Genomic DNA, 26286 nt, shown 5'->3' with positions numbered 1-26286 from the left:
GATGCGGAAATGACAATCCATCAAATTGCCTAAGTTCCTTCTTGCCACAACATTACTTGAATAAAGGTCCAGAAAACCCACAAAACTCAAATACACAAAGGAACAAAATGAATTAAAGCTTATTTGGAGGTGTTCTGTCTGCTCTTAACGTAAGCAATTAAGAAGATTTTTCCTCTCAACAAAAAGCAGAGCTGCAGTTTCAATATTTCATGCTCATATTAATATTTATCTTTGACCAGGCAAACGAAGTGCAGAAAAAGAAAATGGATAGGTTAAACCAAGAACCTTGAGCACAGTCTTTTCAATAGCAGCCATCTCTCAACTACACAAAAAAACCTTCAGCAGAACCAATTACAGCAGGGGAGAGCAGGCTGAAGAGGGTGAACAAATGAATCCATTTGGCTCCATTAGTAAACCACTTCCATCCCTAACCCGGCTCCGATTTGTCTCTGTCATCATTTTGTCGTGAGCAAACAGCAAACAGAGACATTCAAGGCCACAATCGAAATGAAATTCTTCATTTGCTGGCATGAAAGGCAACCTGGAACAACTGGAACAAACCGTACGAATGCACCCAAAGAAAGTCATTCATCAAGTGGTTGTTCGTTCATGTTGGCCCCATGTATTTTGTTGCTTTGTCTGATGAAAGTGCAAAGAGCAGACACATCATCTACAGTATATATTTAACAGAGAACTGAAAGTCCTTTTTAAGCTAAAAAATACCATATGAGCTTGCAGACCTGCAGTGATAAGACAAGATAAGATTTGTCTTGGGTGATTTGGGTTTTTGAAAAATACAGTCTGTATCCGAGTCCCGTGCTGAAAGTGGAGGCCAAGGCTGTATGTCCATCTTTGCTGGGAGGCAGCAGTGAATTTTTTTTCTTCATTGTCCTCTTTCTCATCCAAATTACGCATCAACTGTGAATTTGAATAGTTGAAGTGAAGTGCAGCACCTTGCTCAACAGGATCAAAGACAATCAGCCTTGATTGTTCACTGATTACAAAGACGTGACTGAAAGACAATTTGCATTACAATTAAACCAAACCACACAGTGAAAGGTGTAAAGTCTGTCAAAGTGTTAACCTAAATGTACACTTGGGCTTCACCTCATAAACATCTTTACCTGCTGTTCACGTGCAAATTGGAACAGAGATGAGAAAAAAGCAGGATGGCTCATTGGTTCATTTTACAGGATGCAGAAGATTGATTATTCCACTGTTAATCACAAATGATATGCAATTCATAAAATTCATTTCACTTTAAGCTGATCTTCATGTATACTTCTAACTGGGACAGTGTCAGTGCTTGTGTATAATGTTTAATTCTGCTGTATCAAGTTCTTTGCACGTGTAGCAGTCACGTTAGAAATAAGCAATGAGAGTGAGAGTGGTAAGATAAAACTATTAACTTTTACACAGTCAGTATTTTTCTGCCAGCATTCTTCTCTTGTCTTATTTGCAGCAGCAGTGTTGCATTTTGCTCTAACATTTCTTTTATAATCCTCATGGCACTCCATTATAACAAACTGATCCTCTTGACCGAAGTAAGAGGCACATGATGTGTCCATTTTGTGTGGAAGAGTATAATGATGCTCCCTTTTATAGCAACATGTGCAGAGCCAGATGGAAGAAAACCCAGATCAATAAATATAGCTGATAACATTTGTGATACTCATTAACTCTGACCGGGTTTTTAGGTTTTGTCAAGCCAGCACATGAAGAACGCCTGGCTATGTGCAACATGCTTTGTAGTAAATCCATCTGATGTGTGGCCACATGCCTACGATGTTTGCCCAGAAAGAATTCAAGGCACAAATCAGGAAGAATGTGGAGACGTGAATGCAATCTATGCAATGTGTGCCAATTCTCCAGGATCAATAAACTTGAAAAGATCTTTATAATAAATTTAAAAAGATAGCTGCACTGTTACTGTTCCACATCAAATTTCATATAACTACAAAAAATGGCTGCAGTGGTTGTGCTTCTCACTAAGAGATGAATCAAGTAATTATGATGTATTTTGATAATTAATTGTTTTGGTTGCATGGTTCAAGTTGGTTCAAGTTTCTAAAATGTGAGCATTTTCCTATTTTACAGCATAGTAAACCAGAATGATGGATATCTGGATTTGTCAAATTACTTGAAGATCAGGATTTTTTGTTTTTTTTTATGATTTTATGATTAACATCAACCAAACGATCAAAGCCAAACAATAAAACTGTTGATGTATTCATGCCTTGCAGAACCTCTAATAGGTGTGTCTTCTGACCTGATGCCTCAGTCAGCAGGATGACATCATTTGCTGTGCTAATCTTCAGTTGTACCTTAAGTCTCAAGAGAAGTAACTTTTTAATTAATTTCTGGCAAATTCATATTTGGAGCAATTCACTGTCTGTTTCCTGTGAGATACTGAGCTGTGTATAGCTGAACAGTTCTGTGAAATGCATATGGAACAGAACGGCTGCAGACGTGGAAAACATACTGAAAAGTAATCTAACCATGTGAAGTAAAGGTCAGCTGATCAAAGGAAATGAAATATCTTATCTTACGGTTAACAGTACCAGCTGAATCTTTGATCCTTGATCCCTCCTGTGCCCTAAAGTGAAGGCCATCTTATAAACATTTACAGCCACGCTGAGGAAGCACACACTGCTGATCGAAAGTTGATTTCAGGGCCAGAAAGACCATTACAGTGGACTTCAACACAGTACTGCAGTGGCTATACACAGCTTTATCACCACTGTTCATGGAATTAAAAAGAAAAGGCATTCAAAACTTACTAAAGGACAAATGTCAGGAATAACTGTGTGTCTAATCAGAGGGCACTGTTGTCAAATCAAATTCATTTGTAGTTTGAAATCTACTAAATAGACATTTAGGTAGACCATCAGCACAGATGTAATGAGATAAATGTCACAAACCTGCCCATGTGTAATATCTTGTCTTAATCTGTGACAATTTTAATGTCAAGTCAGTTGCAAAATAACAAGGATCCAATGCTCCCCACATAGTATTCACAATCTTGGTTGGTTGGAAACTGCATTTATATAATTGAGTAATAATAAAATTTATTGGTAATAAAATTCTTTAAGGCAGTGAGCATCTTGTTTATCTTCAATAAAGAAGACAGGATTAGAGACAGACTACAGACATTATTCTCACTGGCTCTTAATAAAAGGCCACAATCAGCTCAAACCACAAGTTTTCTTAATATCAAAACAAAGCTCTTACATTAAAGCATTTTTTTCTTTGCTGCTGCTCCACTGTTCCTGGGCCCACAGGTTGATCAAGCCTTCTCTCCTGTCACCTTCTCCTGTCACAATTCATCTAACTCAAACGAAGGACATGTCACCTTAACTGCTGAGAAAACAAAACGTAGGATAGAGAAGGGTGGAAAGCCCTGCAGGAACGTCAACTGGCTGTTCCTGATGGATGGTAGAGCAAGCCTCAGGAGCAGCTTGGATTTGCATGGCTTTTGTGTGCATGCACACAAGCACCTGCCCACTCAAATAAACCCACACACACACACACACACACACAATTTTTTTTTTTTTTTGAAAGGATTAAGGGAGACATTTCATCTGCCAATACACACACACATGCACACTAGCGTTTCCCCATGTTCCTCCTGTTGTGGTAGCAAACAGTTGGCAGTGATTATGCCTCATCATCTTTGACTGAGTGAGCCTTGCTCACATGGACCAGAGGTGTACAACATCTTAAGGACCTCTGGAAACAGTGAGAGAGCATAATAATCAGACATCAGCTGTGATCAAGGGAAATGCTGAGCACTACAAATGTTGATGAGTCTATTTAATGTCAGAGACAAGTCCTTCTGAGAGGCAACAACAAATGACATCAGTATCTAACATGCCTCATCAGAGTCAATGATGCTCACTGCATCACCCAGCACCCAGAGAACAACAGTGATCCACATACCAATCATAGGTCAAAACACTGCTAAATTTGGACTAATCATAAAAGCCAGAATTGTTACTAAATGAAGAGCTGTTATGGAACCAAGAGATGGCTCGTACTGCTGCACTGAGCCAAATGATCTATCCACAGTTCCCATCCCTACCATCCTGTCAACCTGCAGGGTGGTGCTACAGTGAAACAAGGAGAAGCAGGAGAAGCACAGGAGAAGCCAGGTGTAGCTACCTATCATTATCTTACAAACTAAGTTTCACTATTTTCAAAATGATGGCAGACAGGTGTTGTTTTCAGTTGTAAAAGGAGAAGAAGTGAGTCTCCATGTTACCAAATCTGGAAATCTGAGAGTCAGACTTCTAGAGAATGGTTTACAGCAGCCATTTCCAGCACACTGTTTTGAAAATCTATACAAAAACCGACGGGTTTTGTACAAGCGATCCTGTTGACTAGTTGGTAAGTCTATTCTTCTTGTCTGGTGACTGTGTCCAAACAAATTTGCAGTGTGCAAGATAATGGTGCTCGGTGAATTTTCTTCATGGGAAAAACATGCTAACAACAGAGACGACTTTTAGGGGTTTAATCAATGCTCATTTTAAATGACCAAAGTGAAAAGGAAATCCACCATGCTGGGGCATATTTTAATAGCTTTTTCAAAAGCAGCCAAGAACAGAATCAAAAATAAGTAACATGTTTTAACTGGAATAAATTTTGTCCAATTAAAATAAATTGACATCAGTATTTAAATTAATTTGTGAGTGTCCATCAGTTTTTTTTTCTCTGTTTAGGTTCAAGTATTAAAGACTACAGTAGCTGGAGTAATTATGACTCTTGTTCATCTCCAGCAAGGGAGGAATCAGTGTGGCGTTGTGATTCTACACTATTTTATAAGCATCTCTATGTTATAGTTATCTTAATGACATTGAATTCCTACATAGGACTGCATAGTGTTATAGTATATTAGGTGAAATCATTTGAACTCACACAACAACGCACTGGGAATCTGTGAAAATCAACGACCACTGCTTCAGAGTAACCGCTAAATACACACAGCAGATATAGCCGAGGTCCTGGCTCACACAATTACCTCTTTTCATCATATTAGGGATGAAAAACAATTAAAACTGACAGCACAGGTAGTTCATGAGCAAACACCATAATTGCAGTACTTTCCAGTAGTGACGTTTTCTTGTGTGTTCACCTGTCACAAACTAATCCCTGGAACTCTTTAATTCAATCCCCAGGATTAACAGGCAACTGCACGAGACACAACTAGCCGTATCGGTAAACCCCTTAAACACATTCTTGTAAAGCCAATCAGTGTGATGTGATGGATAAAAACGAGCAGCTCTGCTCCCCAGGCCAGACACTGGATACAGGAGCGGCAATCAATCTGACTGGATAGAAATACACTGTGGGACGATCCAAACCAAACCCAGGGCCACCCTCTCTGAGGTTGGCTGCCTGAGGCAATAATAAGCCCAGGATTACCCAGGATGTAAGAGTGCAAACTGGCAAGTTGGATGAGCCAATTATTTCTCCTCTACTCACTCTGACAATGAGTCTGCACCTTCCAGCATAGCCGACCTTACTGGAATGATAGAAATGTCGCCTGACAAGGGTCCCTCTGAGAAAAACAGACTGGCCCAGCATCACCTCCCCCACTTCTAGGCAACGGACAGATGAAAACCCATCTGCATATTTGTGGTGCAGAGGACTCTCTTTATTTTCAGGTGGCTCCACCCTCTGTCCTTGTGACCCTGCTCAGGCTGTCCAGTAGTTGTTAATCTATTTTTAGAAGGAATTACTAGCACAGGGTTGAGTCTACATGGCAGAGCAAGAGAGGCTGGAAGTGTTAATACAGACAGGGCAGCCCATCTTCCATCAACACTCAAAAATTCCCATTAAAAGCTTTCAATACACTTGTAGAAATCTGTGATGATGTGAACCTGCAGGCTTAATCTGTTGCTGCTGAAAATGAGAAGCCATGTATCTTTTCCTCTGGGAATGATACTCAGTGCCCTCTAAATCCCTCAGAGAGCCAGAATGTGATCTCTATCCTCTCTCGTCGGTGTCGGAACCTGTGGTCATGTGACCAGAGGGCTGCCAAGTCTTTCCCGATGCACAGAGAATGTAGCTGGCTGCAGCTTGATCTGTAATTAACCTTCTCTGTGTGTGTTTTTTTTTTTCTTCTTCCCAACACCAGGTAGGGCAATTTTAGATACAGGTTCCAAGTTTATCCACTGAAATTGTTAAAAGCAGTAGCCATAAGGTTGAGGGACATTTTTATTAAAAAGTAATTTGAATTCTATTTCCTCCAGAGGACCAGAAATATTTTGTTTCATTTTTATTATAGGATGTTTTCAGGCTTTGCTTATTGCATTTCTCCATTAAAATGTCCCCAGGTTACATTTTATTTGCTATTTGTTGTTGTGTTGAGCTGTGTACTTCCGTTATCCCCAATGTTTAAACCTAATGTAAAATTCACGTCAGATAGATTTGGTTTGACAATGAAGATATCAACCCCCATCATCCCACACACTTTTTGTTTTTATTAGGAGAATATTTGCAGTAGTGGCATCACAGAGAGCATAAAGGTTTATCCCTAAACTTAAAACTCACACCTACTCGAATCTTTAAAGTAAATAACAGAAAATATGGCATCTGATAATGCAAACACATTTACTTTTACTGTTTTACTGTTCCATAAAATAAAGGTTGACAAAAGTTGGCAAACCTGTCCTCAGTTATAAATATATTTGTCGACCAACACATCAGAGACACTGACATTTTGACCTGGTGATGGTGCTGTAAGAGGGCATCAGTGAAGTTATTAGACGGCTTCCTGAAGGGGACATAAAAGAATGTTGACAGCCCAAAATGTCAACCTCATGTTGGAATAGAGAAAGGGTTAGGGGATCCCCGAAGTCATTAAGGTTTATCTTATAGGGACCATGAACATCAGTAAAAAGACTCATGGTACATCAGGCTCACCTTGCTGTGCTTTACAGATTTTAGGGTCAACAATAAATAAAATGAAAAAGTGTTTCCAGTATTTAGGCTCTGACATTTTCTGCTTGCAAGAGGTTTTTCCATATACTTGCACTTGATAGGTCAGCTAGCGTGTAGCATTTTCTGCCTTTGCTTATCCTGTGGTGTTGTGAGACTTGATATTCTGAGAGAGCACTATGGCACACTAAGAGAAGCCAGATGTTCTCCTCACACTGCACATAGCCACAGGTGCTTTACTCCCCGGTCTATCTTTATGCACGTGTGTTTTATGGTCGAATGTGACCCGACTGTGTGACTGAGTGTGAGTGTGTGTGTGTGTGTGTGTGTTTGTGAAGTTGGCTAAGTGCAGACCACAGTACAGGTGTCCAAAACAGCAACATGTCTGACAAGATGATGTTCACAGTCTCTTGTTGTGGATAATGATCTAATGAACACAATTAATCTGACTTAATATGGCAATTTCTTCTGTGAATTGGTTTGACCCTTGATGTTAGTCACATTACTACTTTTTGTATTGACGTAAATCCTGAACTGCATTTCAGAGAATCTGCACTGAAAAAGAGGCTGAACGGCTCTTTCCTCTGGCTAATCTGTCTCTCATGGCATTTGAAGCATCAAAACAAAATGTTAATTTTTTAGAGCTCTTATCTCTATGCAGCAGGTTCCTAAATGTGCTTTTGGTGGTTTTAATTTAAAAATGGAAAAAACAAACACGAAAACTCCCTCAGAAACCGAATCAGACTTGTGGTTGTGTTCTTTGTTTGGGGAAAGGTCACAGACGGAGGACTACAGAAGCATCACCATTAGCAAGCTGCTGCTACCACAGCAGCAAATGTTTATCCCAGCAGCCCTAAGTGACTAATCCTAAAATGTTACTCCCTAAAGCAAGAGGATCATTACTAACACTACGTACTATTTACAGATCATCTGATTAAAAACCCTCATCCACAATTTTGTAAGTTGAGCATATTTGCAGCTGTGTGACAACGGCAAAGTTTACAAGTCAGTGACTAAAGTATGTCATCCTAATTCTGACGCTGCAACAATTAGCCAATAAACTGATCAGCTGATGGTCAGGAAAATAATCAGAGAATTGTAATTATAAATCAATCATTTAAGTAATTTTTAAGTCACGTTCATATTAATTAATGAACAAATGAATGAATAATGAAAATTATTGTTAGTTGGAGCCTGACAAAGAATGGACAAGACCGGCGAGAACATGCGGCAGCTAAAGACGATTTCAACTTTTACACTTTGTTTATTTGTTTGCTTTCCACATTGCAAAATAATTTTATAATAACAAACATGACATGGGAACATTTTCCTCTTTTTACCAATCTATTTTTTGTTGTCTCTCCACTACCAATGAGCAGCATAAAGCAATTACAATCAAGCAAACTTAGATTTTAGACACCAACAAAAGGACGTATAATATACATTACAACACTCAGTTTCTCCATTTAACATGCTGGCTTCATACTTTTGTTGACAGCAATTACTGACTGTTAGCAGCTTTTCTTAGCCCTCATCTGATGTGCCAGTTATGTTTTCTTCCAACAGCATGAGGGCCAGATTCTTCTTGAGAAATACCAGAGTTTCAGCCCTCTGAGCTGTGAGCCTCTTTCTCCCCTCATCAATAATGTTAGCAGCAGCACTGAAGAGTCTCTTATTCTCTACCCTGGTGCATGCTACAAAGAGAAATTTAGATGCAGGAGTCAGGAAAGGGGAGCTGAGGTTGGTCGATTCTCCAGAAGAGGAACGGCTTGCTAAAATAGGTTGCTTTCTCAAAAGGAGAGCGCTGGTGTCAGCTGGCCCAGGGTCAGATTCTGCTTCTCACTCCTCCAGGATTTCATCAAAAAGACTACCAGCTCTACTCTTTCATGCAATTCCATCATGCACACAGAGGGATATTTCTACTGACCTTCTGCACGGAGACCTAAGCAGAAATAGTAAAACACGTCATATAGAGAAGCTGAAGAGGAGAGTGCTGTCAGCTGAGATCTTAGCCGAGGTTTAAGCTCCTGCTCTTTAGTTGGCAGAACCTACCGAAAACACAAGTCTGTGTTTGGAGCCTTGAGAGCCGATTCCTCCACCAGCAACACTATCACTGCTAAGCACTAACAGACAATCTGCCAGAGCCTCCTCCACCACCACAATTTATAGAAGCAGAGAAGGAGAAAACTTTTTTAAAAATGTATTAATTAGCAATATTTATGCTGGCATGGCACAGGAAGAGCTGGAAAATCAGTCTGTTGTTACATCTGGTGGAATGAATTAACATCAAGACTTGTCAGCTACTTTTAGGCTGCAACATATATTGAGTAACACTGATTGCTGATTCCAAAAAGAGGTCTTACCTGAACCCTGCTGAGTCCTGGATGGAGGAAGCAAGCTTCAGTGTCCTCTTACAATTAAAACAAGTCCACCCGTGTATCATTCAAATCAAATGTAAACAAAGAGAATACTGTACCATCTGTTCATGCATATCTCATTACTACTGTATGTATCAGATAGTTGCCACATGTGGGTTGGGTGGCAAACTGCAAAAAGCCTCTGTGAGTGTGTGGGCACTGACTTGAAATCACAGGGATAAGTATTTGCTATTTTAAACTGTTTATTTTTGGAGCTGAAATCAATATCTTTCTGCACGATGCCATCCCTTCTACAAGGAACCGAAATGTTGTTCCAGCATAGATCAGAGGCTAACCTGGAAAGGAGGCACCTCTTTGGCTGTCGACAGCATCCTCAAAGGAGTCCACTGCGACAAGTGGCCACAGAGGAAAAGCTGGCGTCAGGGTTGGTGGAAGAGTTTTGGACAGCACAGAGACAAGCCTCTCTGGAGGGCATACACAAACTTAACCATCCATCAGTTATTGCAGTTGTCTCGCCGGCTATATGGAAATAACAGCAGGACTCTGGGGACACTCAGTAGAATAACATTTTAAATTGGCAACATACAAGTTTTTTTGCTTTAACGCACCATTATGAGGTAAATATTGATTGCCCAATGTAATGGCAGATTTCAAATTATGACACTGTATAAACCTCACTTTGAGGTTGAATCAAGTGTAAGCGGAGATCCAGTCAGGGTGCCGGCTTGGCACCGTTTCTGTCTGCTTTCATGTGTCCGTTACAGACTAAATGAATGAATAAAGTCACATTTTTGTTCTGTGTTACCGATAGCTGCTACTCTGTGATCTGTTTCCACTTTAAGGTAAGGGGCAGCCGCGGCTTGTGATCAGAGGGTCGCTGGTTCAATTCCCCCACCGGAATGTGGAAAAAAAATGCCCCCTCCCCCATTAGCTGGCTGATGTGCCCTTGAGCAAGACACTTAACCCCCAATGCAGCCCACTGCTCCTGTGTGTTTCACTGCTGGGTGTTGCATGTGTGTTCAACTAAGGATGGGTCAAATGCAGAAGACAAATTCAGTGTGTGTATGTAAAAATATATATACTGCCAATAAAGTGATTCTTCTTCTTCTTCTTCTTTATTTAGATAAATTCATAAGATAAGACAGATTCATTTAGATAAGACATTTAGAAATAAAATTTAAGACATTTAAGGTTTACTTGATTGGAGCTTATAGAGCTTGCATACTTCAGAACTCCAGTAGTGTCACATTTGCCAGTGAATTCAAAGCCTGACAATGCTGTATACATCATCTTCAAACAAACAGCAGTAACAAAGAACTACCTGGGGAAATACTGTTGAGTTGAAAGACAAGTCAAGATTTCTTATAAACGATTTTGTAGTAAGATTACTAACCCTCGCCTTTCAATCAGAGCTAAGAACTCAATCAAGCAACAGGAACATTACTACACACATTAATAAATACTTTTTATTTGTTTTTACTTAGCCATGCTCTTCCATTAACCATTTTCTGATGGTGTCTCTCATGCACAGGCTAATGGGAGAAGTGGAAGTGGGGTGGAGTGCAGGCTAGCACTTGGATGAGATTAACTCAAAGATCTGAGAACACCCAGAGTCCTTACTGGTCGTGCCTTGAATAATGAAGGCTAATATGCAGATGTGGTTGTGCCCCTGCCACAGCATGAACTAATGAGGATCTGTAAATGTATTCATGTATCCACTCGCTACAAACACCTGAAAACATTTGTAAATTACTTCTCTCACTTTAAGAATCAGAATTATTTTTCTTTTGGCATAGTTGATTTTGAGTCATATTTGGAATATGATGCAAATTGTGTGAAGTGTGAAAGATAACATTCGTTTACAGCAGGGGGGTACTCACATGTGAGTACATGTCACCGCGTACAACATTTTGTGATGCGATGTCTACATCAGCTAATGAGCAAAAACACAAACTGGCTGTAGAAAGTGAACAATTTTATTGGCAAACCAAAACAAGAAGGCAAATTAAAATTTTGACCTAATGCTGGAATAAGATGATAAGTCAAGGGATCAGCAAAGTTTTAGGATTCATTTTTCCAACAGTTCAGATATGAACTGTGGAAAAGATATATTTGAAAATATGCTACAAAACACAAGGTGCTTTATCATCTCGCCGTCTGTATCAACAGACGGAAACTTACTCAGTCATTTCAACGCAGATGGAAAGCTTGCCTGTTACACTGTGAACTCGGTGTGTTGATCAACCCTAAAGCACAGTGGAAGCACACACTACAGAGATTCCATAACAATGGAGCTCCACAAACACACCTTGAGAGCTTCCAGGAACTCAAGGCTGACAACACAGAAAAGGTGACAGATGCAGTACTAACAGCACTAGCTTGTAAGAAACACACTACAGCAGGTACAGCTGCTACTCTTTTCTCACAGCTGTAGCATAAAAACCTGTCAGACATCAAATAAATCGCTCTTCACCATGGATTCCACAGAGAACAGCATCTTAACACTCCAGACTTGAAAAATCACAGTTCAGTCACACATTAAGAGTAAGGGAAACTATTCTGTTAAAAGTATTTTCTCAGCATGAATAATTAAAGTAGTTGTCATCAAAAAACACAGGAAAATACAACTGAGTTCTAATTATAGGCTGTTTTTAGTGCAGCGTTTGTGAAAATTATAACTCAGACCTTTAATGGATGTACATTAATGCATCAAAACCTACCAAAACCAAACTCCTCCAGGTTAAAGTCATGTAAGGATTTCATTTCAGGATTTTCATCCAGTTTGCGCGCTAGTAAAATTGTCTTCACGGCCAGCTACACACACACACATGCACACACAGGCACACACCACAAAGATGGATCCCGAGGTTCAGCCCGCTGATGATGCCTTTCATGTGTGCATCACCAGAAATTACACATCTAACAGGGTCTTTTGGTTTATCAAAGAAAAGCACTTCCTGTAAATCGTACGTAGTTCTACTGTGATTTAGTAATCATAATCGATTGGTACAAATGACCCAAAACAGAAAATTGTTCCATTAAAAGAAGCATGATGGCACCACAGTGTTCACCAGCCAGCACCGAGCAGTCACAGAGCAGAGATGCTCCCTGCTTCTCTGACTCTCAGACTTTAGCTGTGCCTGACATAATATGGCTGAATGATGTCCAGGCCTACATATAAAACTGTTCATGACATTTATTAAAGACACTAATTTAGTAATAGCAATATACACACACGCCTGCACACATTCACACAAGGTTACACACACATAAACAGACAACGCCAATTTCTTTCTCCCTTGCTTTAATCAAGTGATTTCCCAGAGGGCCTGAAGGAGCTGGGAGCTGTTGACATGTCCTCTTTTTCAGTCGCCAGATCGCAGCTCTGGTATGATTACCAAAACCCACGTGAAGGAGTTATGGAGGTTACAGCCGTCTGCACATTCAGCAATAAAAAGCAGGCAAGAGAAACAGAAGTGATACTGATGGTGCTAATTTACACCGTGCAGAACAATTGTCTTGTATATAAATCATGCAAACACAAGACAAAATGACTGGAGTCATTACACAACTGGATACCTTGTCCTTTTCCCATCAGAATGCTTCTCAAGACTGTGGCATCCATGCTTAAAAAGCAGCAATATGAAGCACATTACACTGTCTATATTGTCCTCCCCTTCCACTTAACCGACCAAACCACAGTTTTGCTACAAGATACAGCAATTGCACTCATGCAACAGGACGAAACACAGGACAATCACATCATCCTTGTTAAGACTGGAAAACTATTTAATACCGTTTTTTGTCCTGATGCAGGCTCGTAATACTATATATCACCAAACGACAAAGAGGAAAGCTGGCAATACAATACAGCAATACACCCTGTGGTCCAAGTAAACAGAGCTCATTTTAAATAATGGCCTAGATATTTAAATCTTTATACTGTCATAGTCAACTAACCAACTAACCCGTTTTTTGTTGTGCAGACACTCTGCAGACTCTACCTTTCATTACGCCTGATTTAAGAAGCAGACACACTACAGAAATGTTGCATGTCATTCGTGTACTCGCTGTTTCTCAAGGTGCAGCACTTATCCTTCAAGTACATTAAAAGGGACAGTTCAGCCTCGTGCCTCACGACGGAGAGATTTAATAACTTGTGAACACGTAGAGCTGAGCACCACTTGAGGCAGACACAAAGTTGTCATTTGTTTTAATTAGACACCAAATCACTTAAAGAGCAGTGAATATGTTTTGTCTCTTCCTTTATTTTTGGGGCTCAGTGACTTTCTGCAGAATGAAGTTACTGCACAAAATAAGATCAGAATTACGACTGCAGTCATCCTTACACCAAGGGTCCCTAATAAGGTTATTAGGGCTATAAGAAACCATTGTGCTTATTACTAAAGAAGCAATCAATTTCTCTTACTGACTGTTCCATCTTTTTGTCAACAAAATGTTAGAAAATATTCCTCATATTTTCATTTTTCTTTTCTTTCTTTCTTTTTTTCTTCCAGAATTGAAGAGGACACCTTCAAATTGCTTATTTTATGCAGTGATATGCAGTTTACAGTGTACAACCTATACATTTTCACATTTGACACGCTGCAATCAGCAGATGCTTCCCACTTTTGTTTGATAAATGACTCAAACGATTAATCAGTAACCAGAACTGTTGTTCATTTTCTGTCCATTCACTAGTCAATTACCCATTTCAGCTCCCAATTCCCATGTTTGGTGATGCAAGGGGGAAACCTGTGGTCAGATCAGCCCCCACCACCCCCCCGCCCGTCACTGGAGCGGATAAAATTATTGGGAACCACTGGGGAGTTCCTGGGTGGAACCCGGAGCCCAGCTTGTAATGTACTACAGTTAACACCTGAAGAAGACTCTAATGTCGCTATGAGACAAGAGCATTTTGCATAAGGTGTATGACACAGATCAATATCACCTTATTGACGTGCGTGGATGCTGCATTTCCGTGCAGCTCCATGGTGCGAAGTGCGTGCCCGCGTGCGCGCGTGTATAAAGTGGTTTAAATCCAGTGCAGCTGTGGAGGATTCAATATCCTTATGAGCAATTCACTGAACAATAATAAAACACGACGATGAAACGCGTGCAGTGCGATCCTTCTGCATAGCACAAAAACACATAGTGCTTTACTTCTCCATATTTACACAGCACCGGCTGGCGCTGCGAGCCACGGCTCAACATTAATGCACTCTAAACGGGATGATCTTGAAAGTTTCACTTACCCAAATGAGTGCTCGGGCGTCTTTGAGCGTTACATTCAAAGAGATCCAGAGGGGTGTCCCGTTTTGGACGCACGGTGCCTGTTTGATTCACTCTACTCACAGCCGATTATTAACACAGATTAACACGGACTAACAGAGAGACTGCCACACAGGCTTCTGCTCTAGATGTGTGGCAGGATCAGCTGCTGACCTGAGATGTGTCCCATGTTTCACACCCTCTCTTCCGGAAAACACGGACAGACCAGCCTACACTACCCTCTGTTGTCTACAGTGAAGCCACAGAGACAAGACACCCAGCGGCTGATCGCATGCACAACCCGCAGCTGGCTGTTGTTGCACCATTGCAATGTGCACAGAGCAGCAGAGGGGCTGCTCACACACACTCTCTTTAGGGTTTGTTGCACGACGAAAGCACAGGGCTAAGCCTAACTTTTATTATTCGACAAGAAATGCAACCATGGGTCCTAAGATCCGCCCTGTTCCCACAGCATGACCATTATTCACTACACTAATCTATACTACAGTATCACAATGTGTGATTTGCATTGAATATATAGCGTCACAGTGCATGGAATTCGATTAGAAGCTTCATTTTATGGCCACAGGAGCCACATGTGGAATTTTCTTAACTGCTCCTACCATTCAAGATTGCATTTGACAGACAATGAATCTATGGAGCAAAAGTACAGCTAGCGCCCCTACTGGACGTTTCCTGCTCAATTTCTCAACAGACAAAACTCAAGTGAACATCTCAGTAATTAGTGAAGGTAACCATAGCGGTCATTTCTGACTGCAGGGGGTAACAGTCTAATTACTGACTCCACTGTAGTCTGCTGAACACGTTGTAGGTGATAAGTTCATCAACTATGGCCATCGAAATCAATTACAGTCCCAGCAGGGAGTAGTTTAATGTTTATTTCTCCAGGGATGGTTTGCTGAGTGGTCCTGTACTGCACTGCACATTCAGAGTCACATACATTTACACTTCCAAGCCACTCGTTGAATTACAATCTAGTCCCCTACTGTCAGAGCAGCTCCAGTGAAGCCTCAGAAAATGAAGACTGGATTAGAAAGAATGGATTAAATAAAAAAGAACATCTTCTCTGTAAGAGCATGATGCTCATTTTATGTGATATAAGAAACAGAATAGGAGTAAATATTCCCACCATATAGGTTTTAAGAAATGTAAAAGTACTTGGCATGGATCTTCTCATTCTTTCTCTGGTAGTTTGAAGTCTCCACATCATCACCCTGCTATTCATACCAAAAGCAATGTAAGAACACACTGGACATTCATCCATCCATTTTCTATACCGCTTATCCGTCAGGGTCGCGGGGGAGCTGGAGCCTATCCCAGCTGACTACGGGCGAGAGGCGGGGTTCACCCTGGACTGGTCGCCAGTCAATCGCAGGGCCAACACACAAAGACAGACAACCACACACTCTCACACTCACACCTAGAGGCAATTTAGAGTAGCCAATTAACCTAATGTGCATGTTTTTGGTATTGTGGGAGGAAGCCGGAGTACCCGGAGAAAACACACGCAGGCACAGGGAGAACATGCAAACTCCACATAGAAGGGCCCAGACCGGGATTGCTCATGCTATGAGGCGACAGTGCTAACCACTGCACCACCATGCCACCCTCACACTGGACATTTAATTTTTTATTTTTTTAAAAAACTTTTTCTATACTTTATCAATCCCAAACTTGGAAATTACTTCTCTACATTTAACCCATCACTGATTGAAACACACACACATGCAACATGCAGTGAAACACACAGGAGCAGTGGGCTGCCATGTCAGGTGCCTGAGGAGCAACCTGGGGAGGGTTAAGTGCCTTGCTAAAGGGCACATCAGCTGGCTGGGGGAGCAGGAGGCAATATTAATCACTCCACCACACCCAGTTTTTTAATGCCGGTCCAGGGTGGAATCGAACCAGCGACCCTCTGGTCACAAGCCCCGGCTGCCCACTGCTTAGACAAACTTTATTGTCATTCAGAATGCAACAGTGTACACAGAATCAAATTTTATTGCAACCATCTCAGCACAGAATTAAAATATATAAAAAGTATATAAGAGGAAAAAATATATACTGTAAAGTGCAATAGTAAAAGTAACCTGTGGAGTTAACAGTAGTGCAAACAAAATTAGTAGTTTGATGACCTGTGGAAAAAGGCTGTTACAGAACCTGGTGGTTCTGCACCAAATGCTGCAAAACCTCCTTTCAGAAGCCAACAAGGAGAACAGTTCATGGTGGGGGTGTGAGGAGTCGCTAATGATGTTCCCGACACGGGACGCGCAGCGTATAGGTGCCATGTCCTGAATGGAGGGAAGAGAAGCCTCCACTGTCCTCACCACTCTCCTCACGTTCTCCCAGTCAGCCTCCACACCACACAGAGATGCAGCTGGTGGTGAGGGTGTGAGGACGGCCGGGGTCAGGTGGGCTCTCCTCATCCTGCGCAGAAAGTGCAGACGCTGCTGCACCAGTGGTTCCAGACCATCATTATTGTCTGGTGGTTCACTCTAGGACAACTCTTTGCGTTAATCCTAAATAAAACACACAACTTATCCCTTTGCTCTGTGTTCAGATTTTGTCTGAGCCGCGTGACAGCAGTGATGGATCACTGAGGGGACACACATGATAACATACTGCACAGTGTGATAACTGAGGATAGACTATAATCTACTGTGCGGCACATGACTGATGATTGTGAAGTCACCAAACAGTCAAAGAGAAAGCCGAGGGGATGGATTGCATGTCAGTAGCAGACTAACACGTGTTGACAATTCTAGCAGGCCTGTGTCAACATGACTCAGTCTCATAACGCAAAAGAAATCAAAATCTTCTTCTCATTCCACCATCCTCCTCCATCTGAATACTCAATAACTGTGTGCAGATTTGATGGAACAGAGAAACATTATTATTTTTCCTCATGATGGCATGATTTTGGATAATTGAACTTACTCTTACTTACCTGCAACCCTGCACCAGAATATTATCAATCATCCATTTTAATGGGCTGATATGAAGCTTTTCTTTTTTTGCAATTGATGATCCTTTTCGTTATTTTGTATTTAAAATAAAACAAAATGTTCCAGCTTTTTTATACATGAGTTGATTAATTATTTGCTTGATTGCTTCAGAAAACCCATTTTGACATTTACAAACAATAAAGAAATAAATAAAACCAAAACAGTTCAAATTGTTGCAAGGAAAAACCCCAGATCCATGTGTTTTTAAAGCTGGAAGCATCAGGTGACTTAACATAGTTAACAATGAATTTTCTGACTGATTAAACTGACTAAGCATTTCACCTCTAATTATACGTACTCTTGGCTAGTCTAATCAGCATATATCCTTACAATGTGTTTTGAATGCATTTTAAAACAGAAATTGGATGCTAACTGTAGGTGTTAAATACCTCTGAATGTTTGGATTAGAGGTATAAAATAAGATGAGAGCCAAATACTTTATTTTGTACTGAAATACAATACTAAAGTAGGTGCACTTAGTTACATTTCATCTCTGGCTTTAACCTACAGTCTCTGTAAACACTACATGGTTTATTGGTCTATTTATCAGCAGCAGCTGTAGTGAGTGCTGCAGCCTTTAAGAGTACTTGGTCGCAGCCGTGGGGGAAGTTCGTTGCAAGTTCATTTAGTTTCTTGGCAACAGCTTCAGCCTCACGGCACAACACTGGGTGACAGCATGGGATAAGGGGCAGTGTCCTCCCTCACAGTAAAATCATCCCTAAACTTAAAGTGTTTTTCAGCCTTTTCTGTCTCATTGTAGTTTTCTAGATGTGTGCCCTCAGAGAGCCCGCTGCACTGTGAACAGCCTCTGTTTATTCTCACACGAGCCATAGTGCAAATCAGCAACCACACTGCCTTGTATGTGCATAGGCAGGCCATATCAGACCAGTCTAATGTTAGCATGACCAGATCTTTATTAAAGGTCTGTGAGTTCCAGCTTGTCTTACAACTGTATCCTGGTTTCACAGTAGTGACACTCCAATGATATTGTGTGTGGGAGTTTATAATGAAACCAGCAAAGTTTTTTCTATGTTGTCTACTACAAACAACTCATGATGAATAGGAGCAGCAGTCGGTTTCACAAATGAAAGTGTGAATCATAGAAAGAGAAAGAAAAACAGAATGGGAATAAAATTCTGTAGAAATGTTTGTCTTCCAACTCATGGTTATTTGCGCCTTGTTATTTTACCTGCACAGAGTCCAGGGTGTCGGGTTCTCATTGTGTTTTATCAGTGTTTATCCTCCATATTTGTCTTTTATGTCAGCAGAAATCTAATCAAATAATCCTTATCATGGGCACCTTTCATGTCTCATGCTTTTGGAGCCTTACTCTCCTATATGTTGCTATGGCTTTAGCAGAGCACCCATCTCACTCACTTTCGCGCTCTTTTAGCATTCATGCAATATCATATTTGCAACATAAAAGATAACTACAGTTTACACAAAAACATCCCCTATTCTGTCCCAATGCCTTTGTCCCTGTGTGTAACCTTTCCATTAGTTCATCAGTCACAAAATCAGTTTTCTCAGCTGTTATGCTTGGCCCATGTGTTTGTGTGTGTTTCACTGGGACTGCACCCCTGCTGACTTTCCCTGTCCAGGATCCCTCTGAGACTCAGGGTGGAAATTAGGGGCTGGTACTAATGAGATGATCATCTATTTTTCCTGCAGCCCTTGGGATCCAGGAGCTCCCTCAGGAGAGGATGTGTGTCATTCTCACATGTGAGATCTGAGGAAGCATGATGAAGTCTTTATTTAGTCTTTAAGTCTGTGTGGTAATTGGTTGTCAGACAGTGTGGATGCATGTGATTGTATTCAGGCAGTCAGTTTAAACACCTAAAAGCTGGGCGCAGAGTATCCAGCATGGTTTCATGGAGAGGACGATCTGTCTGCATTGCATTTGTGTGCTCAAGACAAAAGCAACATTATACAGTAAAACTAGTTTCCATGTCTTCTATTTGAGAAACATGAGAAACATGGAAACATCCAAAACAACCTGATACAAATTTATATATACGAGCAAGATGGTGTAACATCCCCCCCTGCTGGTACCAAAGGTGTGATGCACACACGGTGTTCAATTTTATTTTCTCCGTTAATTTAATGCCCTTTTAGCAACTTTGTTTTAATACTGCAAATATGGTGACGTGGTGATCGCTATTTAAATGCATGAGACTTCTGGTTTCAGGCTTTTTTACACAGTTGTCACAAAAGTAGCATGGTATTCACTTTGAGTGTTTGTTTCCTGCTTGCAATATGCTCTAGTCATGTTCACAGTAAAGATGAATGTGTCACTGTATGAAGGTGCAAAACGTTTGACTCTATGACATTATGAAGTCTCATGTAAAGACCAAGCATCGGGTTGCTTTGAATCAAGCAGGTGTTACAGCTGGTGCAGGGGTCATAACCTTAAGCTTAACACATGGGAAAAACTAAAGAGATTAATATCACAGACTTCAGCGGAAGGGAATGAAGTTGCTGGAAAACCAGTTGAACATGTGAAAGAATTTGAATATGTTTGCACGATAATCTTTGCAAGCCTTCAATGGAGAAGCAAAGTCAATAAAGGTGTAAAATTGGTTCATCAGAGAAAAGTCTTATTCTGGAAGTTCAGGACATTTAGCTTCTGCAAGGGAAAGCTATGGTTTTACGTGTGCTAAGGGTGCTAATGGTCACAGTTGGGTTTGGTACTGCTTACTGACTGCTGCTAAACAAAAAATGAAGGAAAATAGTTAGGATTGCATCTCTCTTTCACTTTCCAAAGTCTGGCTTCACCAAAGGCTCATTGTTAGAGATGACTCTCACCCAGCAGCTCCTCTCTGAAGAAACATCCTCTGGGAGGAGACAGACGACTCCGTTTTAAATCTGAGAGCTTTTAAAGAAGTGCATTCCCTGAGGCTATTTGACTGTTGACCTTGAGTACTTTAACATACTTTTGTTTGTTTCTGGTTGTTTTTAGTTTTTAGTCTTTGGAATTATTTATGTTGTTTTGCATATTTCAACATGTTTAGGTTGTTTGACGTCTCATTTGCAAACACCCTGCAATTACAGGTATATCATTTCCAAGTACTTGGTGTATTTTCATGTCCTAACGTATATACTATGAGCTCAGACAGTGAAGTTAATCAAATCCAACTCAGCTTATCTGCGGTGTCTGAGCAGGCAGATACAGTCAGGCAGCATTATCAAAGTATATTCATTATTTACTATGCATACATTATTTTTCATGTCTAATAGTTGATGCAGTAGTCTATAATCATTGTTATACATCCCTGATGTATGACATGGAGTATGTTGTTGTATAATATTCTACTTATTTTCTCCTCTGGGATGCTCTTCCGGGGGAGAAAATGTGATTAAGTGCCATACAGGCTGATCTACATGCAAAAGCATTTGTTGGCCTCCATGTGTCTCTAAATGATCAAATCATGAATAGTTCCCCATGTGACTTTATTACAGAGGTGTAGAATTTATGACATCAGAGTCACAGAATAAAACAGTTTTAATCGTGACAAGGGTTTCTAACCATTTCACCATGAATGAATCACAACTTTCTGGGTGCTGGTGCCCTTTTAATTTTTTCTCCCGTCCCTCAGCCAACCCGAGTCCTTCACTTCCTTCAGTTTTCAATAGTTGGGACAATTACTTCCAAAGTTCCACAGAAAATTGTTCACAGAGAAAAAATCTCAGATAGATAGATGAAAAAGGAAGACAGCCTCTGAATAAATAACAAGATAAATTATCTTTATTTCCACATCTTTGTCATTTATAAAATTATGTGTCCACATTTAATATTAACAAGGCAATACAGAGAATCCTTTAATTTCTCAAAAGTGGAACTCGGGCTCTAGAGACTTGTCTATACAGACAAAGGAAAAGGGAATGGTTGTCATCTGATCATTCCTTCACTCTTAAAATGTTTTCTTTTCCTTTTCTTTTTTTTTTTTTTTTGAAGGTACATGGTGGAGGAATTTGAGTACCATGCTGGAAGAGCTGTCAGACCCAAAAGAACTGTCACGGGTCTCTAGAGCCTGCATCCACACCAAGCCCTTCAATGTACAGTCATAAAACTTCATAACCCAGTATTCATCACTGCTTATCCCTCAGTGTAAACCAGACACAGTTCATTCACAAATTCTTGAACATTTTCACACCAGATAGCATCACTGAAATGATCATCATCATCATCATCATCATCATTGATTAATGTTTTTCTTGTCTATCTTAAACATGATAACGTCATATTCTTTTCCCTACAGTAAAAGACACAAAACCCCAGCAACTGTAAAAACCAAACGGGAACAATGAAGAATCAACCTTTCTATTCTACGTAACAAAAACAAAAAAAAAAGAAAGGAAAAAAAAGAAAGAGATCCTTAGATACCATGTGCTCAAAGAGAAATAAAAAAAAAACGGTTTCTTGCAAGTCTGTTGTTGGTAAGTTTCATTGATGTAAGTTATCAAAAAATTAAATATTATATACTGTATAGGTTATTATTACAGTAACATGGTTCCATGCGATCATATTCTCATCTTCTGTACAGAGTTGAGGATTCAGTAGTAAATAACAAGGCTATACAGACCTATAGTGCCTGGTGGCCGGAGTGCCAGCATGTTACAGAGTCATGGAGACCTGGGACAGGGACAGGTGATCTGCTGGTCTGGACAGAGGAGCCACATTCTCATGGTGGGGAAAAAAAAAACTTATAAAGATTTATGATTTCTGCCAAGTACGGTCAAAATCAAGCCATTATTCAGATGAGATAAAATCCAGGTCCTGCTATAAAATGAAAAGCAGCACTAAGTAATCTCTCACTGTCACAGGTCACCAGGCTGTGATGTTCAAAGCCTCTCAGGAGTTTTCTGTGTCTGGTAATGCGTTTTTTAGTGTGCTTCCCATCAGTTGCTTCATCAGCTTCATGCTTAAGTGAGTGATTTCCTACTGTACACTTCCTAGAATGACCACAGGGAGCATGTGGAGCTGGAAACGTGATTCGATGATGTCACACCACCTAAGTTTGACTAGTTATCCCTGAAGCATCACCAAGCAACACAACAGATGAATACAACTACATACATAGAGCAGGTAAACCACTACTGAAGTTTTTAAGGGTGGATTTTCCCTTTGATTCTAAACCATGCTCTAAGTCACACTGTGGGGATCAGTCCTGCTTGGCAAAATCAATTCTGAAAGGGATAAGAAAGATCTGCACAGTTTGTCAAAGTTAATCTAAAGAAAATTGCGCAAATATCTTTACCAGGCAACATTTGGATGCAACTTACACATTGCTTTATTGAATTTATTTGAATTTATTAAAAGCAGTTGACAGAGTGAGCAGATCTTATTTACAATTTTTGATGTGGCACCTTTACTAAGTTTTTTTTTTCTTCAATGTGCATACTCCTCCTTCTTATGTGGAAGCAAGAAGAGACCAAACACACTGCTGACCCAGTCCACAGAGCACCAGGGCCCAACACAAAACTCATAATTAAGATTTAAAGACACACTCCAAACCCTGTGTGTTCATTCAGTCAAATACATTACTATTTAGTCATTATAAAACAATACCCAAGTGAGTCGCTAAAGCACTGAGAGAGCAGGAGCAGCACGCAAAGCACAACAAAACAGGTCTCTTATAAAACATGCCTCAGACCAGGTGGACATTCAGAGTCTTTAAGACCTCAAGTGATCAGAATGAACATCACTGACAGGGCACATGTGTATGAGAGTGGTGGTGGTGGTGGTGGGGAGGGGTAAAAGGGGAATTAAAGGTTAGCAGAAACACATTCATTTCAACCACATATCCAATGTGGAGGTGCAGTGGGCTGTGTAAGGCATGGACGTTAAACGTGCTTTATATATATATATATATATATGATTCATGAGCAAGAGACAGACAGTCAAGCAGTGTAGGTGTCATTCCTTAACTTACTTTAACTACGTCACCTGCGCTATTCAATGACTGAAAAGCCTATGGAGTCAAATTAGAACAAATTAATTCAAGTAAGTATGCACACACACCTTAACGCTGGTGCAAAGTTAGTAAATAACTGATTGAATTAAAGGGAGATCAGCAGTGTGATGCTCCAGCTGTGCGCACTGTGTCATAGAGCTTTATCCTGTGGTTCAGGCGGCACAGCAGATGGACATTAAAGTGAGGCTTAACAGGACCAGCTGGATGGACTGGCTGACAACTACTAATTTGCTGGTTTGGTTGATGTTTGGCATTTTTGTTTAATTTGATTTTTGTTTTTATATTTACCTTTTAATTTAAGTTTGTAAGCTGACCTCAGCTCCTCAAATTAAGAGCTGAAGGAAGCAGTCAAGCAGCGTAAAGCTATTCACACCTTTAGCTGGAGCGACATCTCCCACACCCGAACTAGAGAGCCCGATAACGACCCTACTCCCCTGCGCCCCCTCCACGGGCCCACAGCTGCCTCCTCAACAGAGAGTGAGAAAGAGAGACAGAGAGAGAACAGGAAAGACAGGGAAAGCGAGAATAATTCTGCATAAACAGACTTTGTATGTGGTGAGAGTAAACACAAAAAGTGATGAAGGAGCAGCGCTGTGACAAACTGGCCAGAGATACATTTGTGTTGTGCTGACAAGGCTGTGTTCTTGCAGAGCTGGCTGGAATTCAGAGCCAGTAGTGTGTGTGTGACAGAGGCCAGGGCAGCACCTCCAGGTAAAGTTTTTGTGGACTCACACAGGTACGCTGGCTCTCTACACTGGTCATGCTGCCTTGAGGGCCAGCTGTTTCGCCGACCGCGCTGATGCTCTTCGTTTGCCAGCATGTACACGAGTCTCTGCTCCACGGCAGGCCTCTCAGTCTCTCTTTCAGTCTCTGTACTAATTTCAGCCCCACTCCCCTCCCCTCCCACCCGGTATTATCAACCTCCTTTCCCTTGTCTTTCCTTTACTTCCCTCCCCAAAGTCCAGTTACTGCACCACTATTTTTTGTACTGTACAGTCAAAAAAACCAATGAGCAGAAATCCTTAAAAAGCAGAGCTCTGTGCAGTTTTATCTTTTTTTTTTTCCCTGCGGCTGTTTCTAGTTCTCGCATCTATAAAGACAGGCCTTTATCTGCCTGTTCTCACACACACACACACACACACACACACACACACACACACTGCTCATTGACTCACACACTCATACAAAGCCATGCTCGCAGGAGCACACATGCTCTCTTTCTTGCATCTTTCTTTCTCATGCAAGCCACTGCTCGTTGCTAGTGGTGGTTTGTCGGACATGCAGGAGTGGGGAATGAGGAGGGGGGAGTGAAAAGGTTCCTAGCTCATAAAGGGAAGAGTGTAGGCGTGTGTCTAAGTGTGTGAGTGTGTTGAGGGAGAGGTCTTAGTTCAGCTGCCATCTCCTCCGATACTTCTTCTCTTCATCAACTGCCAAGGGAAAAAAAAACAAAAAAAAAAACCACATCATTCAGAATAAATAACAACTAATTCAATCAGTCTAAAGCTACGAGTTTGTACTCTAGAGAAAAGAAAGCACAAAGAGTTTGTAAGAAGAGTACCTTTTCACAGAAGGTGCGATAAAGAGAATTTAGGCTGAATTAGAAATGCAGCAGAGAAAAAAAAGAGCAGAAGGGATTTGTCATTAAAATCAGATTTTTGACAACTTCACCAACTGTAGATACTTCTCAAGACTGGCCCATTTTTGACTCATAACACCTGAATTTCTGAGTTGTTTCACTGGAATAGTGGACCAAAAAGAGACTCAACATACCTTCTAGGTGGTTCCTGGATAAATATTTCAGTGCCTCATCCAGTAGGATGACTGGGAAGGATATCTTCAGGACCACGATCCACTGGGACCAGCGCAGGGGGGTCACCTGGAAGATCAACTGAAGGACAGAGGAAAGCAAAATGTCAGAAACTCCTCTAATGGTGCCTCAGACGGTAGACAGAGCTAAATCAGACAAGGCGCAATGAAGCCTACAGTACAGTGGCCCTGACAACTAAACACACCGCAACTTCCTCAGTCTGACACATATTTAGACAAAACTGCTGCAAGTGCACAAACTACCAAATACAGAAACCACAACCACACACAGTTATAAAACAACTTTCTAACTCTAAAAATTGAGGAATATTCCCATTATATTTAGTGATCCCCGGAAGCGTTCTGTTGCACTGCACAATGCTACACATGTTGTCCATTGAGCTGAGATGTTATTGTCATTTGCCTGTGTTTAGTCTATGTGCACGTGTTCTCACTGTAGTTTTCTCTCAGGGTATTTTTTTGTTATTAGGAACAACTCTCGTGTTTATACTGTGAAATACTGTTATGCATTTCAGACCATGATATGAGTAGGTATTACTGAGTACTATGAGTATTGTGTTCACAGATCCCTCAAAGGCCCAATGTAGGCTCACTGACACAGTCCACAGTGCCCCATAGATGAGTACTCACAGGCAGAGGTTCAACGTAGAGGATTAAGAAGTGCAGGGAGAGCGAGAGGATGATGGCTCCCAGCAGCCAAATGTTGACCCAGGGAGGCATCCTGACCAGGGACTGGTTCTCAGACAAACTGGTGATGAAGAGTTTTGAGTACATCAAACATGTTGAAAATTTAGCTGCTCAACTTAACATTAGGGACTAAGTTACTTCATTATGTTGCAAAAATCAAACAATTCAAAAAGCTACTAGAGAATT

General features: G+C 40.8%; 2 protein-coding genes across 7 annotated transcripts in view; both read right to left on the bottom strand.

Annotated features, from left to right (window-relative positions):
• Positions 1-15163, bottom strand: part of camkk1a (calcium/calmodulin-dependent protein kinase kinase 1, alpha a) — a 54654-nt gene extending 39491 nt beyond the window's left edge. The window contains exon 1 of one of the 5 annotated variants that reach the window (XM_046409956.1): positions 14573-15163. The gene's annotated coding sequence lies outside the window, so the exon portion shown is untranslated. Of the gene's footprint in view, positions 1-9302; positions 9370-14572 lie in introns of those variants that run through there. The other 4 variants (XM_046409954.1, XM_046409958.1, XM_046409957.1 and 1 more) reach the window with 4 other exon arrangements.
• A 6372-nt stretch (positions 15164-21535) lies between these two features.
• The window catches only part of atp2a3 (ATPase sarcoplasmic/endoplasmic reticulum Ca2+ transporting 3), a 42585-nt gene continuing 37834 nt past the window's right edge, over positions 21536-26286 (bottom strand). Inside the window, exons 19-22 of one of the 2 annotated variants that reach the window (XM_046410237.1) lie at positions 26044-26161; positions 25357-25474; positions 25145-25178; positions 21536-25013 (exon numbers count right to left, since the gene is read on the bottom strand). In XM_046410237.1, coding sequence (XP_046266193.1) covers positions 25174-25178; positions 25357-25474; positions 26044-26161 — 241 coding nt within the window. In that variant the 3' untranslated portion in view covers positions 21536-25013; positions 25145-25173. The remainder of the gene's footprint in view (positions 25014-25144; positions 25179-25356; positions 25475-26043; positions 26162-26286) is intronic. The other variant, XM_046410236.1, reaches the window with a different exon arrangement.

This window comes from Scatophagus argus, chromosome 14, assembly GCF_020382885.2.
Source record: "Scatophagus argus isolate fScaArg1 chromosome 14, fScaArg1.pri, whole genome shotgun sequence".
NCBI classification, from domain to species: domain Eukaryota; kingdom Metazoa; phylum Chordata; class Actinopteri; family Scatophagidae; genus Scatophagus; species Scatophagus argus.
This window is presented reverse-complemented; position numbering and strand designations above follow the sequence as displayed.